The sequence below is a fragment of the Prosopis cineraria genome, unplaced genomic scaffold (assembly GCF_029017545.1).
Source record: "Prosopis cineraria cultivar Desert tree isolate PC_DT_omini unplaced genomic scaffold, ASM2901754v1 PC10, whole genome shotgun sequence".
Lineage (NCBI taxonomy): Eukaryota > Viridiplantae > Streptophyta > Magnoliopsida > Fabales > Fabaceae > Prosopis > Prosopis cineraria.
In genome coordinates, this window is record NW_026555341.1 from 22,949,753 (window position 1) to 22,976,306 (window position 26,554).

The following is a 26,554-nucleotide window of genomic DNA, read 5'->3' on the forward strand; positions in this document are numbered from 1 at the left end:
TTATTGATGATTTCTTGACTAATAGTTTTTCAATAATTTATTCTTATTATCATTTTTATTATTATAAAAATATAAGAAAATTGCAATCTTCAAAATATTCATAACTCAATCCTAAAATCAGATTCAACACTAAGCATAAAGGTAAAACCATACAAGTAGACTCTTGGCTTGATGAGAAAACATTGGAAGTAGTGCTTTATCATCTATTTCACATTCCATCTTTGTTCCTATGATATGGTATGGAAGCTATGCGTACAAAGCAACCATTTCCATTAAGTTTCAAACAAGCAACTACAAATTTTGAAAGGAAAATACGCATCAAACAAACATCAAAAGCATAGTGCAAGGACACAAAAGGAACTAAACCTTTCAACTAAACATACAGGAGTTGTGAAGCATTCGGAGAGTGTGACCTCTGCCTCGGCTGCTGCAAGCCATAAGCATGTTGGACGCCATGTCTTGGATCGAAACTTCCCGTCTTTGTCACTTGTGGGATGTTAGAACTTGCTTTCTGATGTCTGATAAAGGCATCCCCAGCAACTCTCACAGCTTTATGACTCTTGCAGCCCAAGAGACTTCCAGATTTCCTTCTTTGCATATCTCCATTAGCTTTGCTTTTCCCATTTGTTGAAGAACCAAATGTATTTGTGATAGGACTCCTCATGGTAGCCACTGATCTTTGCTCTTCACAATCTGATAAGACTGAGTATTCTGCTGCACTAGCAGTGACAACACTCCACTCTATGCTAGCCTCGCTCGGAGCATAGCAAGTTGTCGGGGTGACACAGCCCGAGTTAGCTGCATCGGATGCTTGTCTTGCAAGGTAAGGCTTGGATTTGGCTCCTGTAAAGCTCTCAATCTCAAAAAGATCTGAACTTGCATCACTAGCAGCATCATTAATGTAGTTCCCACCTGAATTTGCAGAGAAGTCCATTTCTTCTGATTTTGGAGCAGCAGCAGCATGATGATTCCATGAAGAAGAAGAAGAAGAAGGCTTTGTGAACCTTTTATCAAAGCTCAAGGACTTGCTTCTGGTTTCCATTATAGGTGAGCCAAACACCTCCAGTGATTTCCTTGGTTTCTCCACTTCATATTCTGGTTGAAGTTGGATATTCACTAGCTGGTCTTCCAACCCAGAATAGAAAGTTTCAAAGGACTTTTTTGGACTTGATGACGTTTTCTCATGAACTACACCAAAAGAAACACTATTTTTGCTGAAGCTGATTTCCCCAGAATTGTTGCTTCTGACATCAACAGAATCCTTATCAGAACAGTAGCATTTACAGTGAAGATTAGCTATGAGACTTCTCCCTTGAACTTTTTTTCTACCATTCCTTGAAGAATTCTTCAGAGCAGTTTTCAGTAATGCACTTTGGCTGTTCCAGCTTGATGCAGAACGAACACTGGGAGTTCCTCTTGAGGGAACTTTGCTCTTTCTGGTTTCTTCTAGATTTGCTTCTTGTTTTTCTTTCTGATGAGGAAGATGACGATGATGATGCTGAAACTTTCTGGCAGGCATGTTGTTTGAAACACTTGGACTATCCTCCATTATTCCTCCATTGAAGTACTTTTCAGCAGAAAATACCCCAATTTCTTCGTCTTCTCCCTTCTTTTTTCCCATGTGAAGATGATCATCATCTTCTCTGTTGCTGCTAAAGGAGTTGAAGTTTTTGCTTGAATCTGCAACTTTTTTCTCAAAAGCTCCTCCATTTCTGTCCAAGTATGAAGAAAAGGAAGTCTCAAGGAAGCGACTATGTTTGTTCTCAGAGTTCAAACTCTGCAAGGGATGGAGGCTGTGGTTAGCAGCTGATTTTATGGTAACCTTAGTTACTGAATCTTTTAGCATAATTTCAAGTGTAAAAAAAATCAGGGAAAGAAGAAGATACAGACAAAGACACTGGAATAATCCTAGGAAAGTGAGGAAATTCAAGTATTATGAGAACTTTTTTGAGGACAAAAGGGACAAGAACATATGAAAGAGGAGACACTCTAGGTTCTTAAGGAGCAAACTTTGATGGAAATTTGTGTGAAGCTGTTAGGTTATCAATGGTTAAGGCAACAATCAGTTCATAGAAGCTAAGGATGGATGAATGTCTGCCTTTCTCCCGTTTGTGTAGCCCTATAAGTAGACTTTTAGAACATGCTCAGTGTTAAGTACGTGGGACCTTCCCTAGTGGACTAATTGAATAGACACTTCAACAACAGTTTTTTTTTTTTTTTTCATGGAGAAATTTCTTCCTTTTCATATCAAGAACAATACATTATCACCCAACAATTAAAATAAACGTTAATCATACATATTATTTTTTTTCATGTGATAACATTGTTATAAATTAAAATGAAAGAAATTACTTTTTTAATTTGCGGAATCTAAAGAATAAATCATATTGTTCATAATTTATAAATATTGAGATTTTTTATAAAGTTTATAAGGAGAATGACAAATAAGGACCTTGTAAGAAAATTAATGTTAAATCAAGATTTTTAATACAAAAACATGAGAGAAAGAGTGATGAATTTGGAAACATTAGTGTTGAAAAACCCTAATTTGACATTAATATTCTTATGAGGTCCTTATTTGTCATTCTCCCAAGTTTAATATTTTATACTTATTATTTTTAATCTTTCACTTAATACCTAAAATTAAATTATCGTTAACAAGGTACCAAAGTTCTCATGACCATCTAGTCAGGTTAGGACTTTCAAGTGTGAAAAACCTTTTATATAAGAAAATGCATTTAAATCAATATATATGGGATTAGTTCAAGTGACAAGCGTGAGGTGGGTGTGGATAATGGCAGGTTCAAACTCTGGTTTTGTAGCCAAAAAATTAAAATTTATATATATATATATAATTCTTATATATCATATATAAGCCATTATTAATTAATTTATATTTTTAAAAAAGTTAGTTATAATTTTTATTTTTTAAAATTTTCATATATTTTCAATCTTATCCTTAAGTATAATAAATATAATATTTGACTTTTCAAAACATCATTATTAATTACTCAATAAATTAAGGGTGTAATTGAAATATATATATATATATATAACATTCACCCAATATCTTATATTTTGTATTGAATAAAGCTTTTAAAAAATACTTTATATTATGATTCGCAGAGAGAGTATATATGTCCCACAAAAACTATAACAAGTTGTACTGTTCACAGGTGATAAACAATGTCGCTCATTTTTTTAAACTCGGTGCGCTGCTATATATGGGAAATGTGCCTAGTTATGATAAAAAATAATTGTCAAGCTTTACTTAAATTAAAAGCTTATACTTTAATATTCGGCAAACATATATTATAGATTCCTCCATAATTTGGAAATTAAACTTGAGCTGCCATATGAAAAGCCCTACGATTTGTCTATTCTCTGGAGAAAGTGACATCTACTTGAGATGAAAACATGTTCAATATCTTCCTTCTTGATTAGATAAGTTATAGTCCCATCATATCAAAGACTATTGATTTGCCTTTTCACCTTTGGAAGTAACCAAGTGGGTATGACCCCATTTGAAGTAAATTCATCTCAAACAGACAAATTGAGAAGATGCTAGTGATGAGATCAAGTTTGTGATCAACAATAAAGATAAGAAAAGAAAGACAAGGGAAACAATCTGCGCCAGAATGCAGTTAATGCAATTGGGACTCTTGTATGGGTCTGAGATGGTACTTTGATATTACTGGTTTCCTTGTTAAATTTACAATATAGACAAAGTTTGAGGCTGCAAATCTTACAGGACCCTATTATTTATTCCATCGTAAACATGTCAAAATCTGGTCTAGGGGCCTCCATGCTTCTAATCTGATTTTCTCAGATAATTTTTATAATGCCTTTCCTTTTCAATTTTATTTAAAAAATAAAATGATAGAGCTTTGTAATTTTTTTTAATGGTTTTTCAAAGATACAAATGTATAATTTTGATATTCTCTTAAAAAAAATCAAATAAACAATACAAAACTTTTTCAATTTGGCATTTTTAGATATTGAATTTTTTTTTTATTTTATGCAAAAGCTAACGATTCAAAAAAGAAAAAAAAAAAGGAAAACAAAGTCAGAAAGGTGCATAGGACATTATAAATGGTATTAGAGGAAAGCATGTTAGAGACTTCTAATCCATTAAAATCATGAAAACCATATCTTATCATGAACAGTTTGTAACACTCGTCACAAGTTGCTGTATTACAATGACATCATCAAGAAAATTTGGTGATAAATGGATGTGGGGAGATTTCATCCACACCAGAGAAGCTCGCAGTAACAACAAAAATTGATGACCAAGTGTTGATATGATTATATGAACCATATATAGAGAGGTTGAAAAAATGACAAAACTTCATCAAAAGAAAAAATGAGAAGAAGATTAGATGGGGGAAGTAGTGTCCCCGGACCCCGCTTATCGTGGCTTTACTACAGAGGGGGTCCCTTCTGGGAGCTACTGGATCACGAGCTTGTGTTGTTCTGGCTAGCCGTGGTGGGACGCGCAGGAGGGGGAGCGGGGGCAGGTCTAAGCTTGATTAGGATTGGCTAGCCACCTCCACAGGGACTGATCAGTTTCGAGTTAAATAACAAATTCACCTTAAAATTATAGGTATTGGAGTGTATCTGAAATTTTAAACTTGATTTTAGTATAATATTTTCTCAAAACTTTTAAAAATGATATAATACTTTTTTATCACTAACAAATATTAATTTTAACTATTAGTTGATTAAAAAAGTTAGAAAAAATGACTTCAAAATTTTTAGTCATTTTCTATATTTTTTTATTATTTTTGAGATTCTTTTTTATAATTTTTTGATTAACTGATAGTTAGAGTTAACTTTCATTTGTGGTAGGGGTGATATTACACTGTTTTTAAAAATTAAAGGAAAATATTACATTACAAGTGAGTTTAGGATTTTAAATCTTCCTAGACCTATAGTTTCTGAACTATCAAGTCTCTCCTAGTTCTACAATACTCAATGTTGCTTTTTGGGATACAATAATTGAGTGTAATTTGTGAGATTTTAGTTTAGTCTTGTTGGGTCATCATGTATTTTGATCCATCACTTATTGTTGCATTAAGTGAAATGGTAATGATTCTGTTTGTGATGAACAACAAATATCAGGCGTGCCAAAAATGCTGAGTCTTAATTGATAACAAAAGAGTCCCAAACTCTCTTACCATAATTTACTCAGGTGTAAAAGATATACAAGGCTTTAGTAAAATAAATATTTGATTTTATTGAAATGCGAGAAGTTACAAGTCTAAATTGAAAGTAAAACTAACCGATAAAACTAGAGGCTACAAAGTGTAAAAATGAAAATCTTTGATTGAATGTTGATTGTCTTTCTTCTGTGTTTTCATCTTTTATTTATAATGTTAGAGTAGTGATAGCCTCTCCCTTAAAACCTAGCACATTTTGCTAAGGAATCAGGGATCTCGCGAAACTCATGGCACGATCTTTATTTGTGTTCTTCATTTTTGGTAATCAACCCATCTCACCAAGATACTTGGGCATGATGTCCGCAGATTCTGGAATTACTCGAGATTGTGTCTTCTTATGCCAATGGTCCAATGTTTGTAACTAACAAGATTTCGGCATGTTTATTTTATCATGGCCTTTATAGAGCTTCGAGGTCGACCCCTTTTTTTGTACTGAGCCTAACTTTTCAATTACTCAACCCAACTAACCCTGTGACCTATCTAAGCAACATTTCATATTTTAGCCCAAATAATGCCCCTGCATGCCAGTGACTAATAACATAAGCCACATGGTATATTTGAAAAAACTGAAATGTCACTTCATCTCTAAGCACCTTTTGTTAATATAAACTTATTTCTTTGTATAGTCACTTCTCTTGCCCTTTCTGCTGTTTCTTGACATTCAAGCATTTGCCTCCCTTACTCTAATCTTTCCTTTGCTCTCAAATGGCTTCCTCTACTTTTGTCGCTGCTTCTACTGCTGCTCTGTCTTCCATATCCACCGAAAGTCTACTTGATTCCCTAGCCACTATCTGAAATCCTATTGCCTCACTCGATGAATTTGTAACAGTACGTATTTAATTAAAGAAAAAACCTTATTTCCCTTGGATTAGGCCTTCGTTTTGATATTTCTTTATTTTCATCACAAGAGGATTCTTCATTCTATGATTCCGTCAACTTCTGGTAAGCTTTTTACTTTGCTTGTTTAGCCCTTCTATTTTACTAGGGGAAATATGCTAACTATTCTTTATTTTTCTCTAATATTTCTCCTTCAAATTTTCAAATCTCTAATATGAGTGACATTGGGTTCTTGCCTATTTCACCTCACTTGTCTGAAATGACAGCCCTTACTTAACTAAATCCATGGCCACTAACCTCCATCTACAATTTGGTTTTGGCCTAAATGACCTCGTCTTTTCCTGAGTCACCCTGCCAAAAGCTTAGAAACTAATCCCAGTCTCCTCATGCTTGGATCAACTGGGTAAGACGCTTAAAGTAGACTTATGTGCCCTAGTGGAAGGAGATGGGTCTCTATGACCTTATTCAACTGTCTTGCTGATGTCGACATCCTGATCAACCTTCTGATAGCCCTTTTAAGTTTCTAGGCTCCATACTGTAATGCCTTCATATTCTGAGTCTATGTCCATCAACTTATGGGACGTCTTCATGCACCTGAGGTTGCCTATCTCTAGATAAGAGAACTTTTACGCAATCCCTGAGAGGCATGACTCCTACATCCCCCTTTTAGCTAAATTGGAGAGTAAGATTAGGAGTGCAAGCTCTTATACAAAGATTATGAAGCTGTTCTTTGAGAAGCCGATCAACAAGCTCATCAACCTTACGAAGCATTTAGACTTCATTTGGATTCTATTGAGCCAGTGGATCCTGGCCCTAAGGGGATCAAAATTCGTGTAGCTACACTTGAGGATTGCCGAGTCCCCCTTTTGTGACAATCAGATAACCCTAGGGATGATGTTTTTATGCTACCTTTATGACGGCATGAGGGAGTTGCTGATGAAGAAGCCCTTCAGCAACTTCCATGGGCCCATCTAGTTCTTGAAACTATGGACGATGGCTTCACTAGTACAAAATATAAAATTTACAGGATACTTTTTACATCGGTTGAAAGGCAAACGGTGTAAAAAATAAAGGTGGTGGCATTTTTGTAATTATATTAAATTATTCAACACTTTTTACAATGGGTGGCCAAGCACCTACTGTAAAAAGCTCACTTTTTAAATCGGGTAGCCGAGCACCCGATGTAAAAAGAACACTTTTTACACCGAGTGGCTGCACTTGGTGTAAAAAGTGTTTTTTAAATTCCTTGTCTCCTTCCTCTCCATTTAGTTCTCCTCCCTCTCGCGCCCTCCCCCTCGTCCACTCGGTGTAAAAAGTGTTTTTTAAATTCCTTGTCTCCTTCCTCTCCGTTTAGTTCTCCTCCCTCTCGCGCCCTCCCCCTCGTCTCTATTCCCTCGCCGGCACCCCTCCCCCTCGTCTGCCCAGCCCCCTCCCCCTCCCCCTCCTCCTCCTTAATGCCTCTTCCCTGCTACCACTCCTTCTCCCTTCCTTACTCTTTTAGTGTTGAGCCGTTGTTGTAGCTGTCGCCACCCAGGTATGTGTTGAATATGAATTTTTAAATTTTATAATGCTTAAATTTACTTTTTAATGATATTGATTATTGCTGGGAGTGCTGTTAGTGGCTTCATAAAGCCTCAGGTTGTTGCATGTGATCACTTATTTAGTTTAAAATTGTTAATTTTCTCGTGTAAAATTTTCTAAAACTTTTGGGAAGTCCAATTTTTAGGGGAGACTCTGAAATTTTTTTTGAATTCATTCTTTCCTCTAATTTGCTTAAATTTAGTTTTTAATGATATTGATTATTATTGAAAATGTTGTTACTGGCTTCATAAGGCCTCAAGTTGTTGTATGTGATCATTTATTTGGTTTAAAATTATTAATTTTCTCTTGTAATTTTTTTTTAAAGTCTTGGGAGATCCAATTTTCAGGAGAGACTCTGCCAAAAATTTTTCAAATCTTAATTTAATTAGAAACTTAGTTTCTTGAAATAGTTTGAAGGTAATAATATTAGTTATATTCTTTAGGAGGTGACACATGGATCGTAGTTGGATGAATGCTAGATGAACGAGTGACGAGTATGATAATGGGGTGAAAGAATTTTTGGAATTTGCTAAGAAAAATGCTATTGACAATAGTGAAAGGTTCTATTGTCCTTGTGTTAATTGTTTAAATGAGAGGAGACTAGGTATTGCCGAAATAAGAGAGCACTTAGTTTGTGATGGGATTTTCAAAAATTATACAATATGGATTTAGCATGGGAACGATTAAAAAATTATAGTAACACATCTCAATGCGTGGGAGTTGATAATCTTGATGATGAAGTAGAAATGAATGAAGATCGGTTAAAGGACATGATCCGTGATGTTGGGGAAGAGGCTTTTGAACGAGCACATGTGTATGATAACTTGCGCACTAATGTAGAGAAGCCTCTATACCCGGGGTACACTGATTTTAGTTTGTTATCTGGGGTGTTAAAACTAGTTACCTTAAAGGCAAGAACTAGGTGGAGTGACCAAAGTTTCACATGGTTGTTAGAGTTACTTCAAATAATGTTTCTGAAAGGCAATGCACTACCAAATCGTTATTATGATGCCAAGAAGATCTTGTGTCCAATGGGTATGAAGTATAAAAAAATACACGCATATCCTAATGATTGTGTGTTGTACAGAAAAGAGCTTGAAGAGGAGGAAAAGTGTCTGAAATGTGAGGCACCACGGTACAAAGAGAAGGGGGCTCCTACAAAGGTCTTATGGTATCTTCCAATTATACCAAGGTTCAAGCGTTTGTTTGCAAATACTAATGATGCAAAGAACTTGATGTGGCATGCAAATGAGAGGATATCTGATGGAAACTTTGACATCCAGCCGATTCTCCTCAATAGAAGAAAATTGATCAATTGTTTCCCGAATTTGGCAATAAGGCAGGGAACTTGAGGCTTGGACTTTCTACCAATGGAATAAATCTTTATGGTAGTCTTAGTAGTATACATAGTTCATGGCCTGTTCTTTTGGTGATTTACAATCTATCACCTAGGTTGTGCATGAAACGAAAGCACATGATACTATCCATGTTGACCAGGACTAAAACAACCGGGAAATGATATTGATATTTACCTAAGACCTCTGATTAAAGATTTGAAAGTGTTGTGAGAGGTAGGTGTGGAAGTGTTTGATGCAAATCAGAAGGAGAATTTTAAGTTACATGCTATGATCTTTTGTACTATAAATGATTTTCCTACATATGAAAATTTGTCTGGTTATAGCGTAAAAGGTCATAAAGCTTGTCCAATTTGTGAAGAAAGCACAAACTACCATCAACTTCAACATGGAAGGAAGACAGTCTACCTTAGCCATTAGAGGTTTCTTATACGAGATTACCCATATCTTAGATTAAAGAAAGCTTTTCATGGTCACCAAGAACACAATGATGCTCTGGATGCTTTGACTGGGGATCAAGTGTATGAACGTGTGAAAAATATTAATATTGTCTTCGGTAAGACTAAAAAGAATACTAGTGCAAAAAGCATATGGAAAAAAGGTCTATCTTTTTTGACCTCCCATATTGGCGTAATCTTGAAGTAAGGTATTGTATTGATGTTATGCACGTGGAGAAAAATGTGTGTGATAGTATTATTGGAATGCTTCTAAACATACCAGGTAAGACTAAGGATGGTGTAAATACAAGATTGGATTTGAAAGAAATGGGAATACGAGAAGACTTACACCCAAGACCAGAAGGTAAACGAACTTATTGTCCCCCAGCCTTTCATACATTATGCAAATCTGAGAAAACAAGTTTTTGTGAGTGTTTACATGGAATCAAAGTTCCTTTAGGGTATTCTTCAAATATTATGAAGCTTGTATCTGTGAAAGAGTTGAAACTAGTAGGCTTAAAATCTCATGATTGCCATGTCTTGATGCAACATCTATTACCTTTGGCTATTCAAGGCATATTGAAAGAAGATTTAAGACTTACAATAACTAGACTTTGTTTCTTTTTCAATGCTATATGCAGTAAAGTTATTGATCCCCGTAAACTGGAAGAGTTAGAACAAGAAGCTTATACTATCTTGTGCCAACTTGAGATGCACTTTCTTCCTACATTTTTTGATATTATGGTTCACTTAATAATGCATCTAGTAAGGGAGGTAAAATTGTGTGGTTCTGTTTATTTGTGATGAATGTACCCAATTGAGAAATACATGAAAATACTAAAAAGGTATGTGAGGAATCCATATCGACCTGAAGCATCGATAGTTGAGAAATATGTTGCTGAAGAAGCTATGGAGTTTTGTTCTGATTACTTGTCAAGTATAGAATCAATTGGACTTCCTAAATCTCATCATGAGAGAAGGCAACATGGTCAAGGCACACGTGAAGTATCAGTGAAGAGCATGAATCATGATGAATTACAAGAAGTACATTTATATATCTTGAATAATATTGATGAAGTTAAAGATTACATATCTTCTCATAAAGAACTTTTAAAGGCAAAAAATTATCGAATGAGAATGACAAAATAAAAGTTGTTGAAAGAGCATAATAGGACTTTTGTGAATTAGTTCAAGCAAAAAATTGGTGAACCATGTGAGATATTTCTAGAAGATCTTGATAAATGCTTGGTTGCTCTTGGTAGTATCTACAGCTTGGGGTCAACCATCCACCACAAGCAAATTCAAGATGATCAAGTAAGAGTGGTGGTTGCAAATCCAAAAGTGCCAAATGCTTTGGTTCCATTCCCTACTGATAAGGTAAAGACTGTGGTTAAAGCTATTGGCAATTTTATCCTATGAACCAAGAGACTTGTGAATCTGGTTCAAGCTGTGGTACGAAATTTCATGAATTTTTATTATGTAGCAACTTCTTAATATATGTTTTTTATTAACTATTTCTTGCCTTTTTATTATGTAGAAGCTTTCCTCGTTGAATCTCCTAAAGCTTCCACAACCCTCATTGACTCCGCATCAGTGAATGATCTTAATGGCGTATGATTTATCATTCGAATTCAAGAGTTTAGAAATGCATTCGAAGGTTGTGGGTAAGAAAGACATGATAGTGACAATTGAACGGGAAGATTTGATTCGACTTCTATCGAATAATCAGCTTACTACACCACACATTGAACTATTTATGATGTAAGTATATTTTTCTTTAATATAATTGCATTGTTGTAAGTAAACTTAATCATCAAGTTTAGTAAACTAATATAATTGCATTGTTGTAGGTATCTTCATCATTTGTGCATTACATCGGGAAAAGGTGATAAGTTTGGATTCCTTTGCCCTCATCACATGATAGAGAAAGGTAATACTCCAGATTTTGAGGGCCGTGTACCTCCAACAGAGAATATGTGAAGTCAAAAAGGACGTTTTTATGGCTCTATATGTGCACTCGTAAGGATCAATTTATAATTAATAGTTTTTCAATATGGATTTACTTTAACTTGTATCATGTTTAGCAGGGACCATTGGCAGTTATTTGTTCTTTCAATGAAGAGCAACACTATCATCTTTTTATGCTCCCTCTATTACAAACTTGGGAAAGAAATGAAGAAGACAATAGACTTGTAAGAATACTTTTACTAAACTATTTAATTTAATTTTTTTTTGAATATTTTTACTAACTTGGTAATATTGATCATAGGGCAATGAGAACATATCAAAATGTAGTCTTATAAAAGCATGGACATGAGCTCAAGGATCCCACATGGATTGAGCCAAAGGTGATGCTATACTTTATTAATATGTTCAATTATTAAGATTTCTTACTAATTTTTTATGATTTGTTCTTATACAGAGTCATAGACAACTGGTGATGACGAACTTGTGCAGTCTATATGTCATGAGATACATGCTCAATATTATCACATTAGGCATGACCGAATTTTCAAAAGAGATAAATATATTTTTAAAAGTTTTATTTTATTATGTTATTTCAGATTGATTAATATGCCTATTTTATGAATCAAATTTTAGATGTTCGACAATTCGGATGCATTTTCTAAAGTTGAAATTGAAGACATTCGCATACGTTAGGCAACCTATTTTGTAGAGAACTTGTGAGGTTTTTTGTTACTTTTAGACATATTTTAATTTTGATAGTTGACACAATTTAGACAATTATTAGTTTTTCTAATAGTTAAATAATTTTGTATAGTTGATAAATACTTGATAAACAATTGTAAATAAATTGAGCTATCTGATTTGGCAATTTTTATGCATAGGAATGGCAATTTTGACAATTTAGATAATTATTAGTTTTTTAATAGTTAAATAGCTTTGTATAGTTAATAACTACTTGATAAACAATTGTAAATTAATTGAGCTATTTGATTTGGCAATTTTTATGCACAGGAATGGGTAAAATTGATAAAATGAATATAGTATAAAAAAATACTTTTTACATCGGTTATTACCATAACCGTTGTAGAATATAATATTTTTTACATCAGTTATGGTAATAACCGGTGTAAAAAGTACACTTTTAACACCAGTTGGGAGCCCAACCCGTGTTAAAAGTTAAAGTAAATTTTTTTATTTTCTTGTATATAATTTTCAACATTGGCTTTATAACCAATGTAAAAAATTTAATTTTTACATCAGGTTTATAATCGATGTAAAAAGATAGACTTTCTACACCCCCTGGAACAACATTGCCTCTTTAACTGCTGTAAAAAATCATTTTTAACCACTGTAAAAAGTCATTTTTGTACTAGTGCTTTCTTCCCTCTTCTCTGTCGAGAACCTTTCCTTGAAGATTCCTATGCCAACCACCCCTTCACCTACCTTCTAGGTGGTCATCCGCTAATCAACTCAAAGAACTTTTTTGAGTTCTTCAATTAGTAAAGCTGGTCCTTACAAAGGACCTTGAAGGCTTTAAACATTCCAAACTGCCACCTTCCCCCTTGGTATAGATATCTGGTGGATTGGAACAATAAGCCTGCCGTATTATTAAGGGATGAGGTTTTCCTCTTAGCTACTACTCCTAGAAAGATGTGGTTGCCATACACTAGCTCCTCCTCCAAGTCTCTAAAGGTCTACTTAGAGTCTTCTCATCCTCAACTAGTGGCAAGCTAATTTGGATTGAGCTAGTGCATCCCTCGAGGGCTATCCCCCATATTAGTGTGGAGATGCTAGATTAGCAGGCTATCAACTAGATAGCTGTCCCACACACTGCCCAACGACAGTGCAAGGTAGAGCTTGTAGATAGAGATGCCTACCTTCGCTTCAACAAGTGCTGCCCCCAGAATAAAGAGTTTAGCTACTCATAATTATCCATAAGCTACAAATATACAAAATAATTGGACCCATTTTAGAATACAATATAGGAAAGGAAAGAGGAATAAAAAAAATCAAAGAAAAGAAGCTCCAAATATATTCAAAATTCTATTTCCTTACTTCAAGCACTTCCAATGCCTAAACCCTAGCACACCCAAGCTCCAAATATATTTAAAAGTTTGAAGAATGCATTATGGGTTGAGCTCTCAGCATATATATTTCATAGCCAACTAATTTCTGATAAATGAAACACAGCATTTTTCTGACAACGGTAAAAATCGCAAACAAAAGTTACGATTTTGGGACATTTTTGGCAATTTTCCACTGTTTTTGTAACTAACAAAAATTCTTCATTTTTTTGCTTGATTTCTTCATCCAAAAGCCTTCCAAAAACATCCACAAAGCTTCAAAAATGCTTCTAATCAAAACTTCAACCAAAATAACATGTAATTAAGCTAAAAATATCAAATCAAAGCTAAAAATACAAACCCAAAAGAAAATGCACATTTTCCTAATTTGGGCAATAAAAACATATATAATTGAGCCAAAATAGATTAGAATCTAAGAAAAATGTGATGAAATAATATGATATTTTAGAGGTTAACAAAACTAACAAGGGGAATGGTACTAACTCCACTACTTTGATCTTCCCCCTAGAAACATAAAATATCATTGACAATTGAAGGGTTGAAACAAATCAAGTACAACAAATAAAATACAAATAAGAGCAATAGCAACACAACAACAAAAACCTAATACTTTATACAAGGCAGTGCAAACAAAGAAAAGAACAACACAACCAGGATCATCCCAAACTTAAAACAAAACTAGAAAGTAAGAAACGTCGTTGCTTCTATGAAAACTCCAAGAGATTAAAATCATACCAATGGTCTCATCCCTTTGTAAAGTTGTAAACAATAACAACTAACCATATAGTAGATTTACCACTTCCATATATCAGATTCCACATAGAGAAAACCAAAACCATTAGCAAAGATAGCAAACCACTACCTGTCAAATTGAGAAGCCCAAGATGAGACACCCACCAACAAACGCAAAATCATCAAAATCCATGTTGAACAAATCTTATGCCTCTTAGCCTGCAAGAATAAGTCACAAAACCCAAGATTAACCATCGTGCAAATTGTCTTTCCTTTGGATAGACAACCTCTGCCTCACTAACGCTAATGGAATCTCCATTCAATTTTCGGCAACTTAAATCGAAGGATGAAACAACACACGCCAACAAAAAGAGACAAAAAAAAAAAAAAAACCAACCATACACCCGCTCACGCTAGGCAACTCTCTCACAGTAGGTGGCAAGAGAGGCATTGGAGAACAAAGGTTGCGAAAAATACTCCCACTGACGAAGAGAGAAAAGCTCCCATAAGAAAATCCTAGAAAAAAGGGGGACAGAAAAAGCTACTTTAAAATAAAAAAAACCCTTGAAAAAAGAAAACCATTTTGATCTGTGGGCTCCTTTGTGTATGCAACTGGAAGTGCCAAAAAGTTTAGACCCATTTGATGCCTGGATTGAAATGAAAAACAGGATGAAGAAAAATTGTGAAGGTAGGAAATTATTTGCATACCCCGTACTAAAATAATTAAATGTTTTTAGTAATAATTATAATTGCATAATCTCTTTTCTTCCTTGCTACCAAATGTCACTTTACTACTAATAAAATTTGAATATTCACATGGACCAAATTTTTTGTTTGAAAATGCGCAAGATAAATAATTTTGAAAATATCTATGAGATCACTCCAAAAGATTTGGATTTAGTGAACAAAGAGCTGGGATGCGTTCTCAGTCTCACCACCAGTTACTAAATTCAGTGACGCTGAATCTAAATCCCATTGAAGGAGCCAACTCATGGGCTCATTACTTTTCTAAGATTATCAATATGTTAAACCTCTCTATGGTCTTGAAAGACCATGGGACCTTTTCGGACGTTTTATGAATGATCAATCCTCGTGATTTTGGAGCTTAGAAGCAGATAATATTGCATTCCCTTGCGACGTTGTACAATTTCTTGTGGGGTTTCCTAGTTTTGCAAGCCAAGTTCTGGAATATGTAGGAGGATCTCTTTTCAATCTCACATTCAAATTTATTATTTCACTTAATATTTATTCATGTCACTTTGAGCAGTTTGACATCATAATATGAAAATCTAGATCAACTCACCTGATTAAATTGGTGAACCATTAAACTAGCATTTTGATAGTTTAATAAAATATTTTGTGTAACACTAATCCGATCATGGTTTAACTATAGTTTTGCTTATCAACTATTGAACCAGTATTTTGATTGGTTTAATGACCAATTTAATTATCAATACTCCCTTTCCCTTATTTGGTTAGCTAATTTTTAATAAAAGAGAGGCCTACTCTCTCCTCAAACAACAAGAACTTTTGGAAGGAAGGCTTTTAACTAAAATAGTTTGACATTATTATCTTAATAACAACACTATCATCTTAAGTTGCCCTTAAAATTCCTCCCCTCACATTCTTTCAAGTCAAACCAAAGAAGTATCATTCTTTCTCCTCTTCCTTTCATTAAAATCTCACCCCTCGAGATGCAGCTCAACCATACTAGTATGTTGAAAGGGAGGTATTTGGAGTTAAATTTACCTTAATCTCTAGTCAAGGTCAGTCGTGCAAAACATGCAACATCCTTCTCAGTGGATTTTAGCTGAATAAATATTTGCATTAGATGTCATCCATAATGTTCAGATTTAATATTATTTATTATTATAACACTAAATGAGAATAAAAAAATATAAAATGCTTAAGTTTCATCTGAACATATTAGAATTATACTGGAAAAGGTGGAAAAAAAAACAAATTTACCTTGCAAAATATTAAATATAAACCATCCATATTTTATCCAACGGTGAAAATAATAAGTGGAGAGGAAGTGAAGACAAAGTGGAGAAAATCCATATCCAATAATAGGACAGCACCTTACATCAGACTAGCAAACATGTTTTCTCTTTTTCTTTTAAGATTTTTATCACCTTGATATGTTAACTTTACATTGTACTACAATAGAATTCAAGTTATGCCAAAAATAAGCTTACAATAATACCATAACCTAGGAAATAGATAGCTTTTGCGGCATTGTCCATCAATAAATTAACTTAAAAAAAAAAATTGGCAGAGTGACAATTGAGCATAAGTTAACCAATCATAAGAACGCTATCAGGCGTGGCATACAGAAAAGTGGCTTCTTGACACCAAGATAATATTCTTTTGTCTTTCAATGGCTATTGAGCTGATGTGGAATTTCCCCCAGCAACCCAATACTGCTTGACAGCAATTAGAATCTTCTCAGGAACAAGAGGACCATCCTCATGGTCCACCAGTCTAGTATCCCATCTCATGCCTTCAACTAATTTCTTAACCTTGATCAGTGCATCGACTTCATCTCGGAGTATGACAGCGCCTTCGGGTCGCAAGATCCGGTCCATCTCTAGAAGAATATCTTCCGCATCACATCTACAATTGATCATCATACACTCATGTTCAGGCACTAGTGTAATAAACAGTAATTGCAGATGAGCTAACTCTACATCAGACTCATGAGATCCTAACCACAAGAAGATGCTTATTTATGCTATTAAAGGAGATTTGTTTGAGAAGCTTAATATGACCTAAGAATCTAAGATGCTATAGCTGTTTCAATACAGTAAAACAAGCATTCATAAATGATGATAATGTATACACAGTTAACATCTAAATAATGGTTACTTGGGTGCATTGATATTTTTCCAGATAATCAGGCATTGAGACGAACATAAACAAGCATTGCTCAAACTTATTTAAACCAAATAGGACTTCTATTACACTCAATATGGCAGCGTCTGGTCAGTTGCAGAAGTTTTCTTTTTCATAACAGTCAATCCAGAATCGCCGAACAAGGACTAAAATGTTAAATATAAAATTTGTAAGAAATAATAAGATCAGATGAATAATTGAACATGCATATAAAAATAGAAGCACTCACTTGTCCTTGTACAGACTGAAAAGACCATTGGCATGAATGAGATCATATGTCCTTGGATACGTAGAGAAGGCTTCGCACCTGGATCAAGAATAGACAAGTATTAAAAGATCAAGAAATAAGCTAATATCTAAAAATTTAAAGACTCTAAAGCAGGGCCTGGATTGGTGGATTTAGATTTGACTTTTAAATTTCAAATCTCACATTTAAAATTCTTTATTTGAGCAATATAAAAAATTTCAAATGAAGAAAAGAGATGAGCTGAGATTCAAAATAAAAACAAAAAATTGTAAGTGATAAGTTTTCCTCTATTTTTCAATCGATAAGAGATGAAAACAAGAAGTAAAAGAAGATATGAGAATCATAAAGATATCAATAGTGAAAACACGAAGTGAATAGGAGGTTTGAAGTGACTAGAATTTCAAATAACTAAGATATAGATAGAATTTGAAATTGTAAAGGAAATATAACAAGAAATGGATTTAGATTTGAATCCAATCCAAATCAATAAATGTTTGTGTATCTAAATGAAGGATTCAATCCAAATCCAAATCCCCATAATCCAATCCAAATCCATAAATGTTTGTGTATCCAAATGAAGGATTCAATCCAAATTCAAATCCAAATCCCCATTAAATTAAACCAAACACACCATAATTTTTTCTTGTTACATACATCATGTAACTAACAGGCCATAGTTTGGCAATTCAAGACAAGATAACACATAACAACAGTATACTTCGTGGTTTGTATCACATTTATGGTAGAAGAATCTAGAGAACCATACCAGTCATGATAGATGCCAATTAGCCCTCGCTCATATATAACACCAAGGGTACTTTTCTCAGCTATAGTGGGCACAACATTCATGACCCACAAATTTGGAGATTGACTGGCTGCAGCAAAACCACCCAAACCTGCATTCATGTCCATAATGTTGCGATACCTTCCCAAATCAAGGAGTCTATTGATTTTCTTATAAGCATTCACATGCTTTTTCCACTTTTTGCTATCTTCTTGGTATTTCTCAACAGAAACTCCAGAAACAGAGCCGCTGGAAATTCTTGGAGGCACAGCAAATAGCCTGTCTGGAAATGGTTTTAGAGAACCGCTAGAGACTTCAGGATTGGGTGTAATGCAGGCCTCCATTTTCTTGTACCTAGCGAACAAAAATTTCCAAGTCAGTGCACATCATATTTAGGAACGAAGCTAAACAAGGCACTTAATATTAACAGTATTTATAAAATCAACACAAAAATGCATTTGAAGCAAGGTGAAATTGTCTTCCATTAACTGATAAATCAGTCATCTTTTTCACAATTATTTCCCAGAATTCCCTTCCAAAAGACATAAAAAAAAAAAAAGACATACCAGACATCATCAGCATCTGTTGATTCACAGAATTTTACTTGAGAATCATCTTCTTGTCTTCTACGGCATGAATCAGAGCCTACAGTCTTTTGCCAAATGGCCATTTCAGCCTTCTCAGACTTCTTCACCCAGCAAAGACGCTTAGCAATCTCTTCTATCTTTCTCTGTTCTTCCTGAAGTTCCTCCCTCGGTCGCTGCCAGGCTTTGTAGTTAACCTTCCAATTGATTGGAGGACCTGAAAGCACCCAATAACCACCTGGTCTAAGAACTCGATCAACTTCCATCATATACATTCCATCTGCAAATGAACAATCAAAAATTCAATTCCAAATTGATACTGTCACGATGAAACAATGTGCAATATCAAATAGAAGCAGGAAAGGGAGGGAGAAAAAAATTGGTTGGGAGGGAGGGGGTTTGAAATGCTGTCTCATTTAAAAAATGTGATTCATAGCTAAGAAGATAGTTTTTCAGCATAGAAGTCCTACCATTGGCTCCCCATGGAATCAAGCACCGAGAACAATGTGCCATGTCAAAGGCACTGAATGGATAAGGCATCTTTATGGTACCCAAAACACCAATAACGGCAGGTACACCCCTTTCAAGAGCAAATTGCACTTGCGCTTCGTGAGAGTCCCTTGGGGCAAATGACATGGCAATAACATTTTTGCTCCAAAGATATGCACCCCAACTAGCAACCTGAGCCCAAAGAAGAAATGGCATTGAGTATATACATTAAAACCAAACGTTACTAATGTCAAGCATTAAAAATAAAATTGGCAAAGGTAGTTGGACAAAATTCATAAGGATATTGGGTGTTGCTAACATACTCCACAACCAGTGTCCAGAGCCGTCCTCACTGTCCCATTCTTTATAGGTATTACAGACGCAATCTGATCAATATATTTATCTGCACCTTGAGGAAACTGGGTTCCCCCACCAGGAAATCTGAACACATTTCCCTCATATTGTATCCAGTTCTGGATAGCTTTCTCAACCGTCAAGCTCTTGTAGGGAGCATTTGCATACGGTACATAATCACGGCTCTTCGGCCATGGGAACGGTGTTACATAGCCCTTGGGTGCTGGGATCAAACAGTGCAACTTCTCTTCCTCAGGGGGGCAGTGCCTCTCTCTATAATTCATGTTTTCTCTGGGAAAGGTCATGGCGCGCATTTGATCTTGGCAAGGAGTGTAATCAATATGACCATCATCACATGGTTCAAATAACTTAGGTTTTGAATTGAATTCATTCATTTTGCTAACTTCTCCTCCATGGTGAGAATCGAAACTTAAATTTGGACCTAAATCACATTCTACATTTTTCTTAGTAATCTCCAGAGCTATGCTATCTCCTTTTCCAAAACCACTCCTCTGCCATGCACCCAATATATAGAAGAAGCAGCACAGACCAGCTACTATAAAGATCTGCACGGAGCTTCTAGTCCTACCATCAGCCGAACTAGGCTTGGCCATAAAGTCCCTGAAATAGATCAATTCTTGGTAAGAACTAGATACATAAATAATAAAAAAGAACGTTTTATGAACAAATTATCTTGGCTATATAGTACAATAATGGATCGAGATCTAGAACCAGATCCGAAGGCAAAACAACATGATTCAAACGAATAAAATTAGCAAGTTGTAAATTCATAACAAACATAGAAATGAAATGATCCACCCAATCATCAAATTGTTAGGCAACATGCAGTCAATGCGCAAGATTGACCAAAAATTATGAAGTAAATACTCGAGGAAATTAAGAATCATGGTAAATTTTACAATCCATCACCGCCACGAAGCAAGTAGTAATGGCGTGTAATATATTGTTAAAAAAAATGCAAAGTAAGCGTTGGATCTGCTAACAAGTGTAGTGATGAAGCTCAATGGGAAATATTTTTCATTATCTTGTGGACAAAGACGGAAAGCTGATGCATTTGTAAATTACCCACAAGCCCAATATACGTAGTGGTAGTAATCACTAAATACGAAACACTCACTTTCTAAAATCGTCAGAATGGAGCGATCCTACTTTAATCGCTCTATAGAAAGTAAAATTAGTAGATATAAGCAAACATCGATGAGCTAAAGATTACCAATCAAATTCTGCTCCAGTCCCACAATGGAAATCAATAATATGAAAAAGCGAAGAAGAAGAAGAAGAAGAAGAAGAAGAAGAAGAAGAAGGAGAAAGTGTAACAGAGAAGGTTTCTTACCGATCCTACGAAGCTGAAAAGGACCAATGGGTGGAAGATCTGGGAGTCTCGACCCAGCCTCACCACTTTCTCTCTATCTTTCTGAGAGGGAAAAAAAATATTTTGTGAGGAACAAACACTGATTTTTCTGATTGCTTCCAAAACTCCACTGGATCCAATGAGACGTGTGGAGAAAATATTTTTCTATCTGGCTTGCAGCCCTAACGCACTGACAATCCTAAATGGGGTGTGGAAGAACAACGAATCAGAATCAATAAAAGGAAAAGTCAAAAAGTATATTGAGATCTAAATTTGGTGATTGTTAGAGAGCCAGTGAGAGACATGAATGATGAGTTGTGATGAACAAACCTACAGCTTCACCTCACGTTTAGTCACTTTCATGTCGTTCTCATTTTTTTTTTTTTTGGCCGACTGATCCTATATGCACTGATGCACACGTAACAGATATAAAGCTCTAGCTTGGATTTCTATTTGCTCTTTTGAATTTTCTCGTTTGAAATAGTGAGAGGCCAAGGAGATGATTGAGGAGTGAATTCCGTCTGATTGGGATTCACGGGATCGAACTACAGAAACAAGCGAACTAATTTAAAAAAAAAAAAAGTTAAGACATGCAAAACTTCCCCGATTTTCACTCGCACAAAACCCTTCATGTTTGCATTAGCTTTTGGCTTAGCGATTGAAAACTGGTTGTGATTAATCTTCAAAAAGTATTTCATCTCGCGAGCAATGAACTCCAAGTCTGATTTCGTTTTCTCTGCTTCAAACTCTCAAGATGCTATCATGGATCCTCCTGTTTTCAAAGAAGAGATTGACTTAATAAACAGAAATGCTTCCAAAGTAGATGAAGAACTGATAGACAAAGGATCAAAAAGCAAACAACATGGACCACATCCCATGGATATTCATGCTCAAAGTGCTCGAGACAATGAAGAAAATCCAGGCAAGGAAAATTTATTACAGGGAATCAAAGCATTTAAAGCTCCTATTTCTTATAAGGACTCCCTTGTGGGCTTCAATGATTGTAATGGGATCAGTGAGGGAATTAACACTGAACACATCAATGAGACTCTAGTCAAGATTATACCAAGAAATTGATGGATCAATATCCTAGTGTCTAGATCTCAGATGAAGAATGGAAGAAAATCTGCTCTCCATGGGTGGATGCTATAGTTATTAAAACTTTGGGTATTCAGCTCAATCCTAAATCTCTTAAGCCAAGATTAGTGAAAATGTGGTAGATCAGAGATTTTGAGCTCATTGATCTGGTTAATGGTTATTATATCATTAGAACCACAAATTAAGAAGCATACCAAAACATCCTTAATGGGGGTCCATGGACAATTTTTGACCATTGTATCATGGTCCAGCACCGGGCACCGAGTTTCAACCTAAACCCTAATCTTCTTGGTAAGGTAGCACTTTGGGTGAGATTAAATAATATTTCTAATCAATACTATGATAAAGAAATCCTATGAAGGATAGGAAATTGTATAGGTAAAACTCTGAAGGTTGATATCAACACTCTCTCTGAAGCTAATACCCAAAACGAGACAAGCAAAACAGAGAGGGGGAAATTTGTTCGAAATAGTATGGAAATCGACCTTCAAAAGAAACTAGTACCAAGGATCCTTATCAGAGACAAACTTTACAATGTAGAATATGAAAGCTTAAACCTTATATGTTTCAGGTGTGGTTGCTACAGACACAACAAAAGCTCTTGTCCGTATAATCCTAAGACTACAAGGAGAAGAATAAGGCCGAAGCAAGTAACAGACCACAAGATCATCCACGAGGAAACACAACCAAACAGCCACCATACCAGACAAACTAGCAAGGCGAAGCTCATAAAGGTTCATTAGAAGCTTACCCACCAGACGAAACTTGTGGAGAGTGGATGAAGTTCCGAAGACCAGCCCGAGCACAAAAATCAAAGAATCCAACGGGTAATCAGCAAAATCACCCAAATCAATGAACTAGCTTTATTAACAGATCTCGATTTGATGTGTTAACCAACCTAAAGCACAAAGACGATGGCAAGGCAAGCATTCCAGCTTCTTCCAATGGTCCATCTACGAAAAACCTAGCTAAGACTGTCAGAAAGGTATAGGTAAGGAAAGACTTGGCAGGAAACAAGAGAAATCGTGCTGATGAGAAGGATTCGGCGGCCGAAATAATCAGCAGCAATGATATTAGCAATGAAAAAGAGATTTAGTCTGGTTCGGTGAAAGGAAAGGAAGCCTCACATAATGGGCTGAGCTGTAATTGGGACGACCCAAAGAGTTTCAAGCTGAATGAAATTCCTCCTAGTGGGCCGCAGTTGAAGCAAATAAATTCCAGGCCCACAAAACGCATTCACACGATTATTAAGGGAAATAAAAGAGACTTAGGCTATTCTAAGAAGCCCATCGCAGCAGACCAAGCCACCAATACTAGACTTAAAGCTATGGAGGATATTTCTTTCTCTCCTGATCCATGAATCTGGACGCAAGGACTGGGGAAAAAAATTTCTAATGTTAATTTGATTTCTCCTCCTAATTCAGCTGAAAATTATGATATTATCGAGCCTCTTGATCCTAGTAATTCCATCAATTTTGTTCCTGAAACTCAAATGAACACTGATCCGGCCGAGGCTTCTCGAAATCAATTCTTATGTAATAGAATATGAACGGCAATGATGATGATATTATTGATGATGACCTCTTAGATGAGGATTTTGATAATGCATGCATCAATAACGACTTGGAGGATGATGAATTTAGTGATAATGAGGATGAAGCCTAATCCTCTCTCCAGGTTTATTCCCTCCTATTATTTTTATTCTTTATTTTTACTTTATGGATATTATTTGTTGGAATTGTAGAGGCACTTGTAGTAAAAGCTTTCCTCGTCGCATCAAAGAAATTACTTACGCTCATAACACTCAAATTCTTATTTTAATTGAAAATAGAGCTAGTAGTTCTAGAGCAGATATGATTGTTAAAAAATTAGGCTTCTCTGATTGGATCTGTTGAATTGATATACTAGAGGTATTTGGATCCTTTAGAATAATAACACTATTGAAATTGATTATATTTATTTCAATGTCCAAATTCTTCATTGTAAAGTTAATGTTTTATCCAATAATACCTCTTTCCTTTTATCTTGTGTTTATGGAGATCCCAACCCTCACGAACATGTTGCTCTTTGGGACTCCATTACATCCCTAGCTCAAGATATCTCTAATCCTTAGCTTATTATAGGTGCTTTCAATGCCTATCTTTCCAGTAAAGATAAATGTGGAGGCAGTGGTCATAATCAAAAAGTTATGAAATAATTTAGAGACTGTATCAATTCTTCCAATCTACTTGAGCTAAATTTTTCTGGTGATAAATTCACTTGGGGTAAAGGAAATGTGAAAGAAAGACTTGACTGGGCTTTTTGTAATGTGGAATGGTGTATTAAATTCAACCAAGCGAATTCTTATCATCTGCTCAAATATGGCTCTGATCATTGGCCTATCAGAATCCAACTTCAGAAAGGATTCAATTCTTACCATCACAAAGGACCTTTTCGGTGTCATGCTGCTTGGATGCTAGAAGAGTCCTTCCACCCGATTATTAAGGAATCCTGGAAAAATAATGATTGGAATGAAGGAAGAATTAAATTTGTTGATTCTACAACATTATGGAATAAAAACAACATCAGCAGCATTCTTCTGAAAAAGAAAAGAATCCTTCGCAGGCTTGAAGGAATAGACCGTCGAAGGAATCACAATGATAATTACTTTCTTAGAAAGCTTGAAAATTCTTTATGGGAAGAATTTAACAAGGTCATCTTACAGGAGGAACTAATTTGGTTTCAGAAATCCAGATACAAATGGTTGAATTAGGGCAATCAGAATACAAAATTTTTTCATGCCACCTTTATCATTAAAAGGAAAAGAAACCAAATCTAACAATGATACTTGGATCCAGGACCCGAATACTTTGAAAAGCATGGCTGTCTCTTATTTTGAAAATCTTTTCAAGGAAGATGCTCCTGTAAAAGACAAGCTCATCACTGATAAGGGATTTCCATCTCTCTGCCTTACAACTCTATTCTATCCATAGAGAGGTCACCGAGGATGAAATTAAGATCGCTGCTTTTGATATTGGAGCCTTTAAAGCCCCTGGGCCGGATGGTATCAATGTTGGTTTTATCCACAACTATTGGAATGATCTCAAAACCAGCATTGTTGAACTCATTAAAAAGGTCTTCGTCAATCCGAACACCATTAATAAGATAAATGACACCTTCATTACTCTCATTCCTAAAGTTGATAACCCTATTTGTATGAAGGACTTTTGGCCTATATCTCTCTGTAATGTCAGCTACAAAATCATAACTAAAATTCTCTCTAATCGTCTTCATCAATGTATGAACAATCTTATTGGAGATTCTCAATGCAGCTTTATTCAAGGTCGGCAAAGTAGTGATAATATCATAATTGCTCAAGAAATCATTCACTCTATGAGGATTAGGAATAAAAAGAAAGGTTTTATGGCTATTAAAGTAGATCTTAAGAAAGCTTTCGATGGACTCTCTTGGGATTTTATTGACGACACTCTTCATTCTATTGGTTTGAATACTCACCTCAAAAAATTGATTAGAACTACCATCTCTACTTCTCGTATGAGATTCCTTTGGAATGGTGAACCTACTGAGGAATTCATTCCCTCTCACGGCATAAGACAGGGAGACCCTTTATCTCCTTATTTATTTGTTCTGTGCATCGAACGTCTTAGTCATTGTATTATTAGTTCCATTGATAAAAATGAGTGGAAGCCAATTAGACTAACAACTAATGGGCCTCTTATTTCTTATTTATTTTTCGCTAATGACTTGTTACTTTTTGCAGAGGCATCTATTAACCAAGCTATGATTATTCAATAATGCCTCTCAAATTTTTGCAATGCTTCTAGACAAAAAGTTAACATTGAGAAATCTAAGCTCTTTTGTTCTAGGAATGTCAACTTTAATAGGGCTTCTCAGATCAGCTCTAAATTAGGAATTCCCCTTACGGGTAATCTTGGCAAATATCTGGGAATTCCCTTAATTCATGAAAGGGCTTCTAAGTTTACCTTTACTCCTTTACTTGATAAAGCTTGCTCTCGCCTTACCAATTAGAAAAGTCGATTACTTAACTTTGCTGGGAAAACTGTTCTTATTAATTCTGTTCTTTCGGCAATTCCTAGCTATGCCATGCAGACCATGTTGCTACCTAACAATGTTCTTATGGAATTGGGGAAAAATTCAAGAAACTTCCTCTGGGACTCCTCTGATGGCCACAAAACACCTCACCTTATTTCTTGGGATTATATTACTATGAATAAATCTATTGGGGGACTTGGCATAAAAAATCTTATGAACTAAAACATTGCCTTCATTATGAAACTTTTCTAGGGTCTTATCACTCAACCAAATTGGCATTGGGTCAAGATTCTTCATGACAAATATAAATGTATAAGCCCCACTATTCCCATGGTCTACAAACCTAGCTCCTCATCTTTCACTTGGAATAGTATTTGCAAAGTTTGGAATAAATTGATGGCACATGTTGGTTGGAAAATTGATAAGGGAGACCATACCTCCTTCTAGTACAGTAAGTGGTCCCCT

General features: G+C 35.3%; 2 protein-coding genes across 6 annotated transcripts; both read right to left on the reverse strand.

The window, feature by feature from the left end:
• Window positions 1-168: 168 nt before the first annotated feature.
• LOC129284550 (protein PHYTOCHROME KINASE SUBSTRATE 1-like) lies at window positions 169-14,413 on the reverse strand. Its single transcript, XM_054920063.1, has 2 exons — window positions 14,344-14,413; window positions 169-1,777 (listed from the first exon to the last, which is right to left on the reverse strand). The coding sequence occupies exon 2, from the start codon at window positions 1,619-1,621 to the stop codon at window positions 374-376; it is 1,248 nt and encodes a 415-aa protein (XP_054776038.1). The 5' UTR covers window positions 1,622-1,777; window positions 14,344-14,413; the 3' UTR covers window positions 169-373.
• A 1,887-nt stretch (window positions 14,414-16,300) lies between these two features.
• Window positions 16,301-23,089, reverse strand: LOC129322243 (probable methyltransferase PMT2). Of its 5 annotated transcripts, none has more exons than XM_054968421.1 (9): window positions 22,788-23,076; window positions 21,269-21,710; window positions 20,921-21,137; window positions 19,536-20,187; window positions 19,194-19,404; window positions 18,706-19,003; window positions 18,122-18,493; window positions 17,338-17,415; window positions 16,301-16,829 (listed from the first exon to the last, which is right to left on the reverse strand). In XM_054968421.1, the coding sequence occupies exons 4-9, from the start codon at window positions 20,178-20,180 to the stop codon at window positions 16,598-16,600; spliced, it is 1,836 nt and encodes a 611-aa protein (XP_054824396.1). In that variant the 5' UTR covers window positions 20,181-20,187; window positions 20,921-21,137; window positions 21,269-21,710; window positions 22,788-23,076; the 3' UTR covers window positions 16,301-16,597. The 5 variants fall into 5 exon arrangements, with proteins under 5 accessions (XP_054824396.1, XP_054824394.1, XP_054824393.1 ...); XM_054968419.1 differs by having other exon boundaries at window positions 20,921-21,710; window positions 22,788-22,800; window positions 22,935-23,063; XM_054968418.1 differs by lacking the exons at window positions 20,921-21,137; window positions 21,269-21,710 and having other exon boundaries at window positions 22,788-22,800; window positions 22,935-23,089.
• Between the last annotated feature and the right edge of the window lie 3,465 nt (window positions 23,090-26,554).

Excerpts from the sequence above, each read along its gene's own strand:
- LOC129322243 (XM_054968417.1), bottom strand. The coding sequence starts at position 22,989 with ATGGACCATTGGAAGAAGCTGGAATGCTTGCCTTGCCATCGTCTTTGT. Across the intron at positions 17,416-18,121 it reads ATTGGCATCTATCATGACTG|GTGCGAAGCCTTCTCTACGT; the intron begins GTATGGTTCTCT and ends TTCTTGATCCAG. Across the intron at positions 16,830-17,337 it reads TTCAGTCTGTACAAGGACAA|ATGTGATGCGGAAGATATTC; the intron begins GTGAGTGCTTCT and ends GATCAATTGTAG.
- LOC129284550 (XM_054920063.1), bottom strand. The coding sequence starts at position 1,621 with ATGGGAAAAAAGAAGGGAGAAGACGAAGAAATTGGGGTATTTTCTGCT.